Genomic DNA, 18,674 nt, shown 5'->3' with positions numbered 1-18,674 from the left:
AGTATTCAGTAATTAATGTATTTATTTATTAAAAAAATAGTTTGCTAATGTTATAAAAATATATATATATCTAATTTTAAAATAAGACATATTTTTTTGGGATATTTTAAAATGAAAAATGGTTATATATTTTAGAATATATATATATATACACACCTAAGGAGCCGTACCTGTGTCATACCAGTGTCGGACACCGACACTCCTCGAATACGTGTGCGACACTTCATATACATGTTCATAAATAAAAATTAATTTTATTATTTCGGACACTTCACTGATACTTTTCGAACACTTCGTCGACATTTTTCAGACAAGTCTACCTAGTAATCTTAAAAATAATATGAATACCAGCATGACAAAGTAGTGAAATAATGATATATATGATATAAAAATGATTACAATAATGACTTAATTTCATTTTCTAATTCACTTCAGAGTAACTCTTATTATAAAAATTATAAATGAATTAAAATTTTATAAGACTATTACTAATAGATATATAATGATAAAAATATATATTATTAAGTAATCATATCCACGGTACGTCCCGTGTTGACTATTACTAATAGATATATAATGATAAAAATATATATTATTAAGTAATCATATCCACGGTACGTCCGTGTTGACTATTACTAATAGATATATAATGATAAAAATATATATTATTAAGTAGTCATATCCACGGTACGTCCCGTGCATATTCGTGCTACATATATACTAATGCAGGCATATATATATATATATTAGTAGTAATAAAAAACTGCTCAACGCACACTGTCCAACAATTAAAGTTGAGCATAAACTTTTTTAAAGCTGCAACTTGTTTGAATTTGTCTCTTGATCGGGAAATTGGTAAAGAGGGCTTCGATTACCTTCATCGTAGATATCTATCTGGACACGTAGGTTGTGAATTTGCCCTAGCTGTTATGATGTTGCATAGCGACGAAAATGCTTTGAAGAACAAAGCGGTAGATATATTGACAGATCTGAAGTTAGATGTGGAAGATTGGATGATAGTAAAGGAATGCCGAAGTAGGATAATATCAATGGTTGAGGATTTAGATCTCCAATTTGATCATACAGCCGTTTCCTTATTTGTGTCCAACAAAATGTGGACTGCAGAATCTGGTGCCACCACTTGACGTGGTAAAACTACGGTGCAAATACTGTCAATGTGACTTACATATGATGTTATTCAATGGCATTCTAGTTTCAATGAAGACGACATAATATTTTAACATGTAATGCTTGGAGGACTTTGAAAATCCATCGTGTTAGTTAGTTGCGGTATTAAGTAAGATTCTGGAACTCCCATATTAAGTAAGAATGTGTTAGTAAGTTGTGGTATTAGCTATGTGTTTTGTTTGTTTTGAACTCCTATGTTGGACCTGTTTTTTAGGCTTTGGGTTGGGCCATTGGCCTTGTATTTCTGTTGACTGGGCTAACTACAAACTAGTTTGTATCTGTGATCCTTATTTTAATTAATTGAATTTGACTTTTCAAAAAAAGAAAAGAAAAATGATTAAGATTATGGAAATTCATTAATAGTATTTGACATGATACAAGGTACATATAGATATTAATACATTATATCTTTTATTACAGAGTATGGTGATATTGGCAACATAATTGGAAATAATTCCCATTTCAACATGCTATCTGGTACAAGTGAAACTTGTCCCACATCGAATTTGGATGGGGGTTGAAGTATGTATAAATGGGTGGGTATACAACATTACCCAATAGTTCGAGCTTTTAGGTAAATGGGCAAGTACCCACCCGTTACAGTTGGTATCAGAGTCAGACCCAGTCCTTAATCCGGTGTCACGCCAAGCTCCCGGCTCGGAAGGCGTCCGGGTCTGCCTCCGGGTAGGCAGGGTGGTCCGACAGCAACAAGGGCGTTGCGTGGGTTCGGGTGGGGGAGAATGTTACAAGTGAAACTTGTCCCACATCGGGATTTGGATGGGGGTTGAAGTGTGTATAAATGAATGAGTATGCAACATTATCCAATAATTGCCCACCCGTTACACTATCATACAAACACTTTTACTGCAAACAATACTAACAGCGTAAAACATAAATTGCACACAACTAACAATACTATGTCTCGAGCCAGCCAACTGAGTCGTCGTGGATGTGCTGCATTCATGTTTGATTTTTCTTAGTTGCCTGACTTCACACAAAATCTCCCAAACAAATATTTTATAATAATGTGACAATTGTTCATCCTCCCCACTTGTAAAAACCACACACGGATCTGTGTTGTAGTTTGCACAGCTATGGAACCTTTTTCGAGGATTCTTTTTGGTCAATGATGTTGTCAATGATAAATCCATTTGACAGTTAGAAGTGCAGGAAAGACCAGTTTATGATTGTAAGTGTGACAATAATATTTGGGATAACCACGTCCTAAAGTGACATGTGAGAACAATTTTTCCTCAATATATACTAAAAACACACTCTTCATATTGTAGCTCTCACCAGGATCTCTCACTTTCTTAATTATCTATCTCTCCAATTCTCACTCTCACTTGATGAAATCGACCCTAAATTCTCACTCATACATTAATACACTTGCACACACCTAATAAAAACCCATATGCATTCGATCCACACCACATCTCACACGTCACCCCCGACTTTTTCTTTTGTCCTCTATCCCATTCTAATTTATTCTCTCACACTTTCCTTGAGCATTCCCCAGGCAACAGCCTTTCATCACATACAGTCAATTATCTTGATCAGATTGGAGCCATTTACTTACCATCCATTTACCCAAAGGACAATACTTTAATACAAAACAAAAATAAATATTTTGTTCAGAGAATTTAACTTTTTAGAATAGTGTAATTTTTATAATTTTTTATTATATTAATAAGAGGGATATTTCAAAGAGTAAAAATAATATTATATAATTATTGCATTTATTTATTAAAAAAATAAGTTGAGAATGTTATAATAAAAAATATCTAATTTTAAAATGAGACATACTTTTTTTGAATATTTTAAAATGAAAAGATGGTTAAATATTTTAGAAAAAAAATATATATTATATATACTAAAGTGGGCAACTGGGCATATATATATATATATATATATATATATATATATCAGCAGTAAAGAACTGCTCAGCGCACTCTGCCTAACAATTAAAGTTGAGCGGAAACTTTTTTTAAAGCTGCAATTTAACTTGATTAAATTTCTCTCTTGACCGTGAAAAAACAAGACACACCCTCTTGAATTTTTAATTTTTTTTTTGGTAAAAAGAGTAAGTTGTAGTATTAAAATACGAAACTTTACTTTTGGAAAAAATAATAAATAAAAAATCTGTACAAACAAGGATAAAAGCGCAACCAAAATAAATCTAAAGAAACAAAATGTAATGCAAATTCAAAATCAACATAAAGCTTAAAATCTGCTTATTTCACAAAAATTTGCTCTCTGGGGCTTGGAATGGTTGGTAAGTTTTGGAGCTGTCACACACAAGGCCAGTGATCGATTCTTGCCGCCTCCTTTATTACACTCAACTAACCATGGTGCTGTTTCTGTGGGGACGGTTGTAGTATTTCCCCGTTTGGTATCTTTGGAGGGGGGTCCGAAGGGAAAGAGCAGGCTTTCAAGCGTGGACCACATTCTCTCTCTCTTCATACCTGTTAGAGCAAGTGACATGGACATACAAATTTATCTATCTATTTTTTAAAAAGTAGAGTGCCATATAAATTAAAAAATGATAATGTGATACACTATTTTTTTTATCCATATGTTGTATGGTGTGAAATCTAATTATTTCATTCTTTATTTATTATTTTATTAATTTAATTTAAAAATAAAACAAAAAATTTGAAAACAACCCAATAGATACAAGACAGCAGCAGCCAATTGAACGAAGTGATAAAATTAGAATTCTCCAAAGCCCAATTCCGTAGACAACCCAATAAATAAACATTGTCCATTCCCCTCCCCCTCTCCCTCCCCCCAACAACTGACACACTATCTCTCTAAAACAACTAACTAGCGCCTTTGATGCTTTTAATCTCACGATTCTCACACTTTCACTCTCTCTTCCGTGCTCGGACAGCTGTGTTGCTTTTCTCTCTCTACATATTTTTTTCACCAAAACATTAATTTATGTCAAATGGAGTATTTTTGCACAATGTGAAAAGATTAGGGGTATTTTGAAACTTTTTGAAATAGGGGCAAAAGTGTTATGCGGAGTATACTTTAGGCTTGTTTTCTGCACTTGTCGCTATTATATATACATATTATAGAAGAAAATATGGATGTGTTCATTCAATTATTGCTAATGCACCTTCTTGTATAGATTGAAATAGTTCGACAGTCGAATATTTCGACTGTTTAATGTGAGTGGGAGTTAACGTCATGACTAGTTTGATATGAGAGGGAGTTAGCATCATGATCAGTTTGATATAAGAGGGCTAACGTTAGCAATTACTCACATAAAAACAATCGGGCAATTCCCACACATAAAAATAGTCTGAGTTGTTCGACTATATGTGAGTGGAGTTGATGTCATGACCAGTTTGATACGAGAGGGGAGTTGACATCAATATCAGTTTGATATGAGAGGGCTTACGTCAGCAACCAGTCACATAAAAACAATCGGGCAACTCCCCCACATAAAATTAGTCGGAGTTGTCCAATTGATGAACATCCGCATTACTGTTAGAGATTTTGTGAATTTGGATCTTCTAAGTATTCTATGTTGGTATCTTTAACATTTGCATGATGTCAATAATGCTGAGCCATGCATGTCAAGTATGGTTGACTTGATTTTCCATTGGATGCAATTTATGTACCATGAAGGCGGAAAGGAAATTTGTTTGACTTTTAAAGGAAATTTAGGATGCTCTCATTTAATTATTTAAACTGAAATGAAGCTGATTAAGAAATATAATCTTAGCATTACATTGATCAATAGCAAATAACAAGTGTTGTTACAGCTTTTTACAGTACAAAATTATTTTTCAACTTCGGTAATTTGAAATCATCAAGTATTTGATGAAGCAGGTATGCTTCATTGCTTCTAAGCCCTTGGATTTCTTGGTTTAATGATATAATAAAGACTTGAATACCATGACTTTATTGTTTTATAGATTAAAGTGGCAATATTCAATTACATTTTTCTCTTAAAAAAAACATATTATTTAGGTACTAAATTATTTGTTTTTAAATAAATTGAAACATATTGTGGAATGTTTTATAATTCTTCATATTATGTATGTACTAGACTGTAATCTTTTGTCTCAGAAAGATAAAAACTAGAAATAAAGAAATCACAACCACAAGATACAAAAAAAATGGTGTTATAAGGCAAATAGATGTGAACATGTATATCCTAAAGACAAATATGAAAAAAGAAAATTTGAACAACTTCAAGAATGAGCCACTTGCATTATCAGTCAATACTCTACTTGTATAACAAGCCTCAAATTAAAATGGAGCAGTTGTGTGTGAAAAGAATGAGGCCACCATTACAGATTCCAACATTAGCTTCACAAAAAGCATTAAATAATACCAATATATGCCCCTCTTTCCTTTCCTAGTCACAATTAAATTATGCATTCCTTCCAATCCATATCAAATGTGGAATCTTCTTCAAAACTTTGCCTTTGAGAATTTTTTTTACAAGTGTTTCTGAGAATTATTCAGTTTAACTTATTGAAAGAAGAAGATTGATCCCAAAAACCAAACACATTTAAGATAACACAAGATAAACACAAAATATAATAATAATAATAATATTTAAAAAAAAAAAAATGTAAACTCTAAAGTATCACCATGATACATCTTAATCACTTAGTTGTTTTATTATTTATAATAGTTCATTAAAATATTATTTTCAATGGTTCCTAATTATTATATTTTAAAAATGGTTCCTCATTGAATTTGCGTTCTTTATATTATCATATATTTGAAGTTAGAATTTTGATTATTATTTTTTTTAAATATGTAAGTACTAATTTATTGATAAATATATACATGAATCGTTACAGTTCAATATTTACGGATTACATATGCTAACCATCTTATCTTATTTATAAAACCATGTCTAACATGATTACATCTCTCTTTATACATATGTTTAAATTAGTTAGTCACACTTGAATGGCATCCACACATAAACAATAGCAAAAAAAATTTGGACAATAGAAAATACAATGCAAATCTAATTACTGAAGAAAGACAGAAGAGAATTAAAAAAGAAAAAAAAAGGAGACATCGAACAATCAACGCATGTACAAGAGCAAAATAGTTCAGATTTATTTGGGTGATAAGCGCTTTTGTTTTCTTCGGGTGGCTGCCTACGACTATGGCAACGATCCTTCCCATCATAATCTTAACATCAATGTGTTCCGTCTTCAACCAGTAGCTTCGTCTTCATCCAACCACTTTTCTGCAGTTGATCAACATTGTGTATCATATAAAAACCGCCTAATGGATGATTTGAACAAGAATGAAATTGCCCCCGAGGGCTTGGCAGTGATGGTAGGGGCTCGGGGCTGGCATCCAATCGGCCAGTGTTCGACTCTTATCAAACCTTCCAATTTCTCCGACTTACCTGATGTATCCTTGGAGCGAGGCTCTGCACCTCAGGTTTGTAACTTAGGGTGGGTCCCGAAGGGGCCCTTCGGGACCCTGCCTAGGTGAATTCCTGGTGCTAATTAAAAAAAAAAAAAAAAATGAAATTAGGATTCGTGCCTGCTTGCCGGTAACCCAGTTGCAAAGAAATGAAAACTGAAGTCTTGGTAGACCCCCAAGAAAACAAGAATGCTGCTGCTACTCATATTTTTCTATTTTTTTCTAATTATTTTTGTTAAATATTATTTATTTCATTGAGGCACAATATATATTTTTTCCAGAGATTACTCCCTCTGTCCCATAATACATGTCTCGGAATCCAACTTTTTATGGTAATGGAGTTTTAATAATTTTTTATTGTATTGATAAGAGTGAAATTTCAAATATGTCTGTACTAAAAGACAAAATAGTACTCCGTGATTAGTGCAAAAAGGATAGTTTGGAATGTTATAAAAAATAGTACATTTAATTTTGGAATATGACATGTTTTTTGGAACATCTCAAAATGAAAAGATAGAGTATTTATATAATTTTCTACAACTTAAATTTAGTACTCTTATTTAATGATTTGAATGACAGTGACAAGGTAAATTACAAATTACTTACAGAAATTCGATATGGGCAGAAAAAGGGTAGGTGTTTGCTCCTTCTTCTCATCAAATTAACCAAGTCATAATCTGTTGTACATGACTATATATACTATTTATTCCTATTATGATCTGTTTGGATCACATTGAGCATATATATTCAAACGGTTGTACAACTCTGCCCTTCAATGGTTGGTGCACGTTTGAATTTGTCATTGTTTTGCCGGCCATGTCTCGATCCAGAAACCGGAATTGATCCACCAATCCGGCTCTTTGCAGTAGCTTCTTCCTCTAGCTCCAAACAGTACTTATTGAAAGTCTCCAGAGTTACATGTAGTCTGAAATCTATACTAAACAGGAACTTCATTTCTAACTCGTTTATCTCTTTAGTGCTTATTCCTCCCACTTTGGCAAAATGGGCATTGTTGTAACCCCTGTAGGTTTAGTGTGTTAAAATCATAAATGAGTAACAATTCCTATTCAATCAAGATGACATAAAACCAGAATGCAGATGTAATGTGAGATCAAAACCCTTGAATATATACATATTATAGAAGAAAATATGGATGTGAATTTAATTGATTAATTAATTCAATTATTGCTAATGCACATGCCTATGTTGATTGAAAAATGATATGTAGTTTGACAATCAGATTTTTCTGACTGTTTGATGTGAGTGGGAGTTGACGTCATGATCAGTAGTGGGGCTGACGTCAGCATCACCTCACATAAAAATAGTCGGAGTTATCCAAATAATGAACATATATTTGTATTACTGATAGAGATCTTGTGAATTTGGATCTTTTAAATATTCTATGTTGGTTTTTTTAACATAGAATAATGTTAATAATGTTGAGCCATGCATGTCAAGTATGATGACTTGATTTTCCATTAGATGCAATTTATGTTGGATGAAGGTGGAAAGCAAATTTGTTTGACCTTTACAAGAGTCTGATGACTTGAGTTTAGGATGTTCTCATTTAATTATTTAAACTGAAATGAAGCTGATTTAGAAATATAATCTACTATTCCATTGATCAATAGCAAATAACAAGTTTCGTTATATCTTTTTACAGTACAATTTGTTTTTTTTTCAACTTCAGTAATTTGAAATCATTTAGGATTTGATGAAGCAGGCATGCTTCTAAGCCCTTGAATTTCTTGGTTTAATGATAGAATAAAGACTTGAAAATCATTACTTTATTGTTTTATAGATTAAAGTGGCAATATTCATATACATTTTTCTCATAAAAAGCATATTATTTAGGTACTAAATTATTTGATGTTGCAAATACACACATGATCTTAATTATTTCTAAATCCTATAAATAATCTAATAGATTTATCAACTTGCATAGGGTAATTTTTTTTTTAATCAGCTCTTTGTTCTGTATTTTGCTAAATTGTAACATATTGTGGAATGTTTTATAATGCTTCATATTATTTATGCACTAGACTATAATCTTCTCTCAGTCAGGAAAGATAAAAACTAGAAATAAAGAAATCACAACCTCAAGATACACAGATAATATGTGCAACTATATATACAGTATATATATGAACATGTTTATCCTAAAGACAAATATGAAGAAATTTTTTTTTGAACAACTTCAAGAATGAGCCACTAGCTAGCTTTATTAGTTTATACTCTACTTGTATAAGAAGCATTACACAGAACCATGTGAAGAGCACACTTCCATACAAAACATTGACGGCCCTTTGTTAGAAACATTGAAGATTAAACACAAGATTAACAAACTTACTGGTTACCATAGTAATTTTCTATGATTTGATGCATAGTGATATGGATACTTGGCCCAAAAAAAAAGGAAAAAAAAAAAAAGAAAAAAGAAAAAGAAAAAGAAGTGACAAGAAAAGTAGAAAACTCACTCATCATCAAGAAATTTAGCAGCTAACATAACACCGGTGATTAGAAGGCGATGAAGATTGAGAGAAGTGAGATGAGCATTCGTCGTTTGAAGGAATCTATCCATATATATGTATGCAACAACAAAGCATGAGGGGCTGCAGGTTGAGTACTTGAAGATGCGGTCGGCGTACTGTCTAATGGTCATGGCAGGTGCTCTTGAGCCATGAAAGATGGTGACCACATCTTTCTTTGTTGATGCCTTGAGTGACCTTTCATTCTTCTGAATGGTTCTTTCAAGAACTGAAGAAAGAAGGGATAGGACCTTTGGAGGTCCTGAGACTCCATTGCCATGTTCAAGCAATCCCAATTTTGAATTTAAGGCCTTGCCATTGAGTTCTTGTGTTGTTCCCATGTCTAGTTTTAGCTGCAAAATATAAATATAGTGATTAAATATATGTTGCAAAATGCATCAATTTTTAGAGATCGATTGTAAAGAGAGCAATGATGGTCTCAATTTCACTTGCAGTGGAAGACAAGTTATGGACCAAGGAAAGGGTATGCACCCAACATTAGAAGCAAAGAATCAATATTATGTCATTTTATTTTATTTTATTTGCTTTATTCTTGGTAATTTATTATTATTATTATTATTATTTATTATTATTATTGTTATCAATGAGTATTAGTCTACCTGGTATGATCTCTCATTTTCAAAGGGGAGGTTGAGTGTCCGAGTCCTGTTAGGGTAATTATGGGCGTGTATGTGTAATGCGTTTGCTTAAACTTTCGAGATTTTATTATGTTTTGATATGTTACCCAATTATATCAAATTATAAATTTTCTATGTTCAATAATTTTGGGATTACATAATTGCATTGAGGTTCTTCTACGAGTTAAAAATTCTAATGCCTGAAATGAATTAACTTTGCAAGATTGATTCTTTTCTTGAGAAGAAGTCACCAGAATATAATATTCCATTCCCAGTGGGCTAATTTACCACAATTATTTAAGATTTAGTGCAACATTGCTATTTTTTCAATCTGATCTATAAAGCACTAAGGAAATTATAGAATACACCAAGCAGTGCATAGGAAGCTCAGAGAGGAGGACGAAGGGAAGGAAAGAGGAAAGAAAGAAAATTGTGTTCAGTTATTGAAAACAGTTTTTAAGACTACTAAGAAAATAAAAAGAAAGTCAAATTAAAAAAAGTTTTTCCCTAAAATAAAATAGGCCTTTTTTTTTAAAACCAAAATTTCAAACTCTTTTATATTTGTCAATGTTATAAAATAAGAAAAATGTTCTTAGAATAATATACCATGAAAAACTATAAAAAGTGATTGTTCGTGTTTCACTCTTCGATTATTATTCAGTGACTTAGTTGATAAAGTGCTCAGTTCCCCGAATTAGTGTCGGTGTTAGAATCCCCTCCCCTAATTGCTAGGGATTTTTTCTGGACTAATTTAAAATAATGCTAGAGTTTCTCATTTACCAATGAATTTTTTGATTTGTGAGAGGAATTATTTTGATTTAAACTTGTTTGTTTATCCACTCAAATTGTGAACAGTTTTTGCTTTTTGTCTTGGTTTATGTGACACACTGTCGTGTATAAATAAAAAAGTAAAAAAAAAAAAAACTCTGTACAAATATCCACTTTTATTATTAAAAAAAAAACTCTACATTTTCTCCAATTTAGCAAACAAGGACATTTTGTCAATTTAAATAGTAAAATATTTAAAATATCCTTAAAACAAAATAAAAATTAAAAACACTGATTACTAAGAGTATTTTAGAATTCTTATAAAAAAATGATCAAAATTGATTATCAATGGATAATTTGCACCTATTTTGAAAATTTTGAAATTAATATCCTCACACTAAATTAAAGAGATATTTTTTTCACATTTTTTATATTGCAGATATTATTTATTTATTATTTATTATTATTATTATTAGTATTTTGTGCTCTATCCTTTATTTATTTTATCCATAGGTAATTAATGATACAAAGATAAAATGAATGCTATTAAGAAATTGATGATTTTCTTTTAGACTCAGCTTCAGGTAAGGCTTGGTTTGCTGACAATTAAAGTGGTGAATTTACCCACCGGCTCAATGATAAAATTGCCTCCATAAAGGTGGTTTTGGCCCAAGGAGAATTATTGATATAGAATCAGTCTATTTGGACCTGTTTTGCTTATATTCAAAACTCCAGATTTTGGAAACACATTTTCAAAGCTTTGGTCAGCTCTTAACATGGTTTATTTTGGGGCAGGTTCAAAGCTTTGGTCAGCTCTTAATTATGTTCACAAAAGAATCAAACAATAGGCACGAGCATCTCCAACGCAAAATGCCATATTTTTATGTCAAAATTATGTTTTGATAGGAGTTAAAGTTTTAAAATGCTATATTTTAACAATTCTGTTCCAATGGTGCATTTCATCAAATCTTCCCACTTAATGCAATATTCCAAGATCGCCTAACTTTTGGACAATCTCAAAATATGAAAGGTCTTTTGAGAGCCCATTCGAGTGTCTTATTTTTATTCACTTACTATATTTTGAGTTTGAGAGGCCATTTGAAAGCTGTTATGCTTGGCAATACTTTTGACAATATCAAAATATGAGAAGTCTTTTGAGAGCCCATTGTAGTGCATTTTCATCCACTTGCTATATTTTGAATTTAAGAAGCCATTTGAAAAAGGCGTTGGAGATGCTCTAACGAGCTAGCGGCTAGCGTTATAAGACTTCTAAAGGGAGGTCAGGGGTTCACGTCTCTATGAAGACATGTGTGTGTGAATAACCAACAAGACTAAAAAATAAAAACATTGAATAATACCAATATCAATATCAATATCAATATATGCCCTTCTTTCCTTTTCTTAGTCACAATGGATGGGTAAATTTTTTTTGTTGAATTTTAATATATTTTTTCTTCATAAATATTTTACGATAACTAAACACTAAAAAATAAAAAATAAAAATAATTTATATCCAAACAAACTGGCCCTTAAATTAATTTTGTTTCCTTTCCAAATCTAAATCTCTATTAAGTGCTCCCAAACACAATGTTAGTGTATTTGAAATTAAATTTTGGAGTAAACATATAATTTGCACATAGTAGTGAGACATCATTGATATATAAGTCAATGGGCTGAACATTGCTTAATCTTCTATGGCCTGGATAATAATGGGCTTGGAAACCTTGGCCCATCACAGACTTTAGGGCCTAAAGTCCATGCCTTTCTCAGTTTTTTACGAGCATATACAAATTAATTACTAAAAAAAAAAAAAGGAAAGAACTTTTCTTTATCAGTTGTAGAAAAACCAAGGTCACTGCTTATGGTTTGTGTGTGTCAGTGTGTGTGTGCGTGAGAGAGAGAGAGAGATAGAGAGAGAGAGAATTATGCAAAGAAAAAGCACACTATAAATCAAATTAAAAATAAAAAAATTGACTCTTTTCAATGCTTCTTAGCTTAATCATTCATCTCTCTAGCTTCTCTATTGACATTTTAAGAGATCTTTTATATTGTTCTAAAATACCCCTTTTTTAGTTGGGCACCAAGTCAAAATATCTTCTTCTTTTTTTTTTCTTCGTAGGAATAAAAATTTTGCACCAATATATAAGTCTCTGTTTTGCAGACAATGCATCATTTTCAAACTAAATTTTGTAGCACAAAATCAATTAAAAGAGCAGATGAGATGGGTGCATTATTAGAGAGTTTTACTCATATAAAACTCTTCAATAATGTACCCATCTCATTAAATATGTTCTCATCTTCATTTTTTTTTCCCAACTAAAAAAAGAAAAGGAAAATTTAACGAAGGAAAAAAAAAATATATACATATATATATATATATGTATGATGATGCACCATGTGATTAGTTGTGTGAGTTGTGCTAGAAAGTTCTCTCTCCATGATTGTCACTTCTTATTATTTTTGAAACGTCTAAATCACAAACATTAAATTCTTTATTTATTATTTTTGAAAGAATCATCTCACATGTGCCAAGCATGTCTCTTTGCAGCAGTTTATTGAGGAGTCAAGTTCATAATTCCCACCTAATATATATTGCAACAGATAAGAAACAAGTGGGACTCCAATCCTTTCATGCACTCCTTAATTATTAGTTAAGGCAAAATGCTTGTTTTGTGATACCTCCGTCTCAATATAATTATTCAGCTCATAAATTATGATTTATATTCACTTATGTAAATTCATTTATTTTTTTATTTGAATTCGATGTAAGACAAATTTTTCCTTATAACATTTTCTTCTTACCTGAATTCGCAATGTTCTCGTTGCGACTCGAGCCACCCTGCCTACTCGGGGTGAAGACTCGGAGGTCCTCCGGACAGGACATTTGACGTGATACCAGATCAAAGATGGTCTCTGATACCAACTATAACGAGTGAACGTTTACTCATTTATTCAAAAACTTAAACAATTAAGTAATGCTGCATACCCACCCATTTATACACATTTATTTTTCATTGGGATTCGACGTAAGACAAACTCCCCATTGTAACATCAAGTAAGGTGATCATAAATATAAAAATATGTCAATATTCACTCACTTTCACACAAATTAGAAGATTTAATTTTTTATTTTTATTTAATTTTTTATTATCACAAGGTTCACTTTCAAGTTTCACCAAATCAGAAGATACTTTTTATATTAAAAAAAAAAAATTGGATTTTTTTTAAAAAACACCAGTGTGTGCCCGATTGATAACTTCTTATTGTACTCTAAAACTTCTTTTAGTTGTAACTGATGTATAATGCACAACAACAATTCTTGATTGAACCAGCGATTAATAGAGCAAAATTTAATTGCAAGTTCATCTAGAAATTAACTAGCTAGTGGTTTCAGATCTTTTGGATTTAAAATTCTGGCTCCCCCTGCTGAAACAACTTAAGTCTCTTGTATGCTGAAAATCTTTTGGATTTTCTTGGTTTATATAGTATGCTGTAGTCGGCTGTGGAACCACTTACTGCCAATTAAGGAGTATGTTCCTTTGGTTGGTTTAAAAAAAAACAACCACATCAAGTTGTTCAGATGTATTCTCCAGATTATACACATAGAAAACTTGCTATAATTTATTTACAAGTCTTAAAAGGCCAAAAAAAAAAAAAAAAAAAGCAAATCTGAAAAAAAATTATTAGAATTTGTCAAGTCAAAATCTATGACATAGTTTGACTCAGTGAATTCTTATCAATTCAAGTCCTGCTCATACTCTCAACCGTCAGATTTGAAAAGTTTATCTTAATCCAACGGCTAAAAACAAATACATAACCCTTTTTTCCTACGAACGTAAAGGAATGACGAGTATACAAAATAAAATTCAACGTGCGTCCATGCAAGCCCCCCACATATGACACATCAATATATATATATATATATATATATATATACACACACACACACATAATACATATAAATAGGTTTAAATTCTTCATCAAATGATCACAAGACGTGTGAAGCTGAAAATGGCTCTGAAGCCATCTGCTTCCATGCCAAAACCCTCCAATATTCTCTCTCTCATCTTTCTCTCTCTAACCCTCCTATTCCTAACCTTTACTTTCCGGTCCCAAAAAAATCTTCAACTCCAAAATGAGACCCAACCCCAAGACACAACTTCGCATTTGAAAGCACAAAAACCCAGATGGTACAACGTTGTAAAACAAGAAATCGAGAGCAAAAAAATCAAGATTGGCTTAGTTAACATGGATGACGAAGTCACAACAGAAAATGAAGCACTGCATGGATTAGCAGACTCATTAACAACAGTAGTTTTCGATCGTGTGGCAGAGAATCATCGGTGGGAAGACTTCTTCCCTGCATGGATTGATGAAGATGAGAAATGGCATGCTCCCAAGTGTCCCGATATTCCGATGCCGCCACAGTTGGGAGACTACGGGGAGCTGGACGTCGTGGTGGCTAGGGTTCCATGTGGGAGAGGTTTGGAGAGAGAAGGTGTTAGGGATGTGTTTAGGTTACAGGTAAATCTGGTGGTTGCTAATCTGGTGACTAGGAGTGGATCATGGGAAAGTCATGATCATGAGATTGATCGGACGGTGTATGTTGTGTTTATAGGGTCTTGTGGGCCCATGTGGGAGATTTTCAGGTGTGATGATTTATTGTGGCATGAAGGGGATTATTGGGTTTATAAACCTGATTTGAAAAGATTGAAACAGAAGATGGTCATGCCTGTTGGGACATGCCAGATTACTCTTCCTTATGCAGGGCCAAGTGAGTTAATTTTGGTTAATTAATTAATTTATTTATAATTCTTTATTGAATAATAATTTTCAAACTTACCGGCCTAATCGAAACTGATTATTTGGAAATTTCTATAAAAATCCCTCTACTAAGAGCATCTTTGTTGTGTATATATATTTTTATTTAAATATATGTGTCATCATAAATTTATACAAAAATTTAGAATTATGTATTTTTAGCTCCTGCGGTTATTTTGTACCTTTCGTGTAAAAATATATCTCCAATAATAACCAACCACGTGTCATGTCAGGACCCACATAACTTTTACAAACCTACTTAATATAAGGTTGATTCTTTAGTAGAATGAGAAAGAGGGAAAAGAAATGAAATATGCTGATGTGGCTGTGTAAAAAGATTGTGTAAAATATACAACAATTTTACACATTGATGATGTGGCAGTGTATCTTAACAGAATGTTGGAGATAAAAAAAATTTACATATAATAAGTGACCGTGTATATTTTACAACAAAGAATATCTTAACAGAATGCTGGAGATGCTCTAAAATATTAGAATTGAATTTTGGTTCTAAAGGTTATTTACATTTTTTTTGTTTCTATGTTATATGTGTTTTGGTTTGTTATTTAATTCACAATACTACTATATTAACATGCATGAAGAAAGTGTAGTTGTTTATGAGTCAGCCTTATTTAATTCAAGCTGATCACATTTGCTCAGGTCTGATTAATGGTTGAGTTGGCTAATTAATCATCGATCATATAATTTTATTTTAAATTTGAATTGAGGGTAAAATTGTCAAAATATTGATAGTTTAAGTGTTATAAAAAAAGAATTTTAATTAGAAGGAAATTTGCAAAAATAGGATTTGTTTAGAAATATAGTTGGTGGGATTTCTTTGTCACCAACCAAACATGCATTTAAACATACATGTTAATTTGTTGACAAGTTTTCTATTAATAAAATAAAAATAATAAATACGATTTTTTTTTTTTTTTTGGTTTTGTCACGTTAAGGATAGTGCTCTCATGCGTATCATTCTTGATACAATGGATTTTCTGTAATCATTGAATTTATAATTAAATCATTTACATATCGAGAAATTTAGATTAATTTATTTATCATATGTTATACTTCCTTACATATTGAGAAAATATTGTGTGTCGGACATACTATGTCATTAATATATTCATTTAATGAAATCACACTATATTGACCTTCTGTTAGCATTTTTGAACATAGGACAACTTTGTTTTTTAATTGCACATAGACTAAATTGCCTTGAGCAACCGAGGCCCTTGTTAATTTACTCATGAAAGAGTTGTGATACGAAGTTCAACAGTTGAACAAATTTGATTGTTTTTCTGAGTGGGAGTTAATCATCATGAGCAACACACTGACATCAGTTTTCACTCATATAAAATAGTCGGATTTGTTCGAAGGTCAAACTATATATTTTTTTCTTATGAAATTGTTCAATCCATGTGTCTAAAATATGAACTAGAAATTGATAAGGTGCGTTTTTATTGAGCGGGCAACAAAGGCATGGTATTAATTCCAAGACTGAATTTGTGGTGGTTAAAATGCAGCTCGAGAAGTGTGGAGAAAGAATGTTGCTGGCTCAATTGCAAATAACATTCTCTACAAAAGAAAAGAGGCCTATGTGACTATCCTCCATTCCTCAGAAGCCTATGTTTGTGGTGCAATAGCTTTAGCCCAAAGCATCATCCAAACCAACTCCACAAAAGACCTAGTCCTTCTAGCTGATGACTCCATTCCTGCAAAGTCCCTGCAAGGTCTCAAAGCTGCAGGATGGAAAATCAAGCGCATTCAACGCATACGAAGCCCACAAGCAAAGAAAGATGCATACAATGAATGGAACTATAGCAAGCTCCAAATGTGGAGACTCATCGAGTACGATAAACTCATCTTTGTAGACGCAGATCTCTTGGTTCTTAGAAACATGGACGAATTCTTCATTTACCCACAATTATCCGCGGTTGGAAATGACAAGTTCTTGTTCAATTCCGGGGTGATGGTAGTTGAGCCATCAGAGCGTACATTCCAAACCTTGATGAAAAATCGGTTTGCAGTGGATTCGTACAATGGTGGGGATCAGGGTTTTCTTAATGAAATGTTTACATGGTGGCACCGGTTGCCTTCACGGTTAAATCGTCTCAAGATCTTCCTAAGTAGAGTGCAAAACACTGAACACGAAGTCCCAAATGATGTGTACGCGATACATTACTTAGGTTTGAAGCCATGGATGTGCTATAAGGACTATGATTGTAATTGGGATATGTTTGATCACCAGCATTTTGCTAGTGACTCTGCTCACAGGAGGTGGTGGCAAGTTTATGAAGCCATGCCGAGGAAGCTGAGACAATACTGTGCTCTAACGAAACGTATGAATGCAAGAATACAGAAGTGGAGGGAGAGAGCTAAGAATGCTAGATTGTCTGATGGGCATTGGAAGATCAAGGTGCAAGATCCTAGACAGCATTGCTAGTTATGATTTTATTTTATTTTATTTTATTTTTATTTTAGTTTTTCTGGAAATTCAAGCAATTTGTATAAATTTAAGTAATAGCTAGCTGCAGTGTTCCATTGCTTATGAAGTTTGTAACACGGTAAACAATGTTTCCTGAAATCGTCAATAGTGTTCTCAAGAAGGAATCATAAAACACATTACTGATTACACAGAATTATTTACACACATAACTAGTATATTATAGTTTTTGCATTGCTTATATATATGCTATGGTCCTCCAAGTATTGGCACATATGAGCAAACCATATATATGCAACAATTTTTGGACTGTAGAGCACAATTGTTGAATATAGTTGCCTCAAATTCCTTCTTTAAAGATATTTTATATTTTATGAAGCTATATTTCACTATCGTTCTTTGGAGGCTAGCTTGTAATTTACTGTGGGATTCAGTATTGTTATGGAGGTTAGAGAAAGATGGATGGGATAGGGATTGATAGAAATGATGATCGATGAGGTTAAATTCAAACAAAGTATAATGGAAGTAAGAAATAGACTGATTTAAATTCTGAAATAATAAAAAGGAATGAGGAGCTATGTCTCACTACTATAAATATGAGTCTACTTATTTTTCACACTAATGGAGTATCGAATCATTCAAAGCTTTAAATTCTGCTTGATAGGGGGAATTTTCCAGGCCTTAGTGGACAAAATTTGGAGTAATACGGTCGCTGGGTATGAGTTACAGAGGATAAGTAAGAAATGTGCCAGTAATTGCAGAATGAGTTACAGAGGCTAAGTAAGAGATGAAACATATTTATCTAGTGATAGTCCTTGAGACAGTGAAACCGGAGAGAAGGAAAGCAGTCGTCTTGAAGTATGCTGA

At 32.4% G+C, this 18,674-nt stretch overlaps 2 protein-coding genes across 2 annotated transcripts; one reads left to right on the top strand and one right to left on the bottom strand.

Moving 5' to 3' along the window:
* Positions 1-7,124: 7,124 nt before the first annotated feature.
* LOC132286462 (cyclin-P3-1) lies at positions 7,125-9,506 on the bottom strand. Its single transcript, XM_059788804.1, has 2 exons — positions 9,081-9,506; positions 7,125-7,624 (listed from the first exon to the last, which is right to left on the bottom strand). The coding sequence occupies exons 1-2, from the start codon at positions 9,470-9,472 to the stop codon at positions 7,351-7,353; spliced, it is 666 nt and encodes a 221-aa protein (XP_059644787.1). The 5' UTR covers positions 9,473-9,506; the 3' UTR covers positions 7,125-7,350.
* A 5,042-nt stretch (positions 9,507-14,548) lies between these two features.
* On the top strand, positions 14,549-18,059 carry LOC132296029 (putative UDP-glucuronate:xylan alpha-glucuronosyltransferase 4). Its single transcript, XM_059794277.1, has 2 exons — positions 14,549-15,311; positions 16,888-18,059. The coding sequence occupies exons 1-2, from the start codon at positions 14,549-14,551 to the stop codon at positions 17,805-17,807; spliced, it is 1,683 nt and encodes a 560-aa protein (XP_059650260.1). The 3' UTR covers positions 17,808-18,059.
* Positions 18,060-18,674: the final 615 nt, after the last annotated feature.

Source organism: Cornus florida, unplaced genomic scaffold (assembly GCF_030987335.1).
Source record: "Cornus florida cultivar Cherokee Brave unplaced genomic scaffold, ASM3098733v1 CherokeeBrave_3.0.0_Hap2_Chr02, whole genome shotgun sequence".
Lineage (NCBI taxonomy): Eukaryota > Viridiplantae > Streptophyta > Magnoliopsida > Cornales > Cornaceae > Cornus > Cornus florida.
Note: the sequence above shows the minus strand (reverse complement) of the source record. Positions and strands in the feature narration are given on the sequence as shown.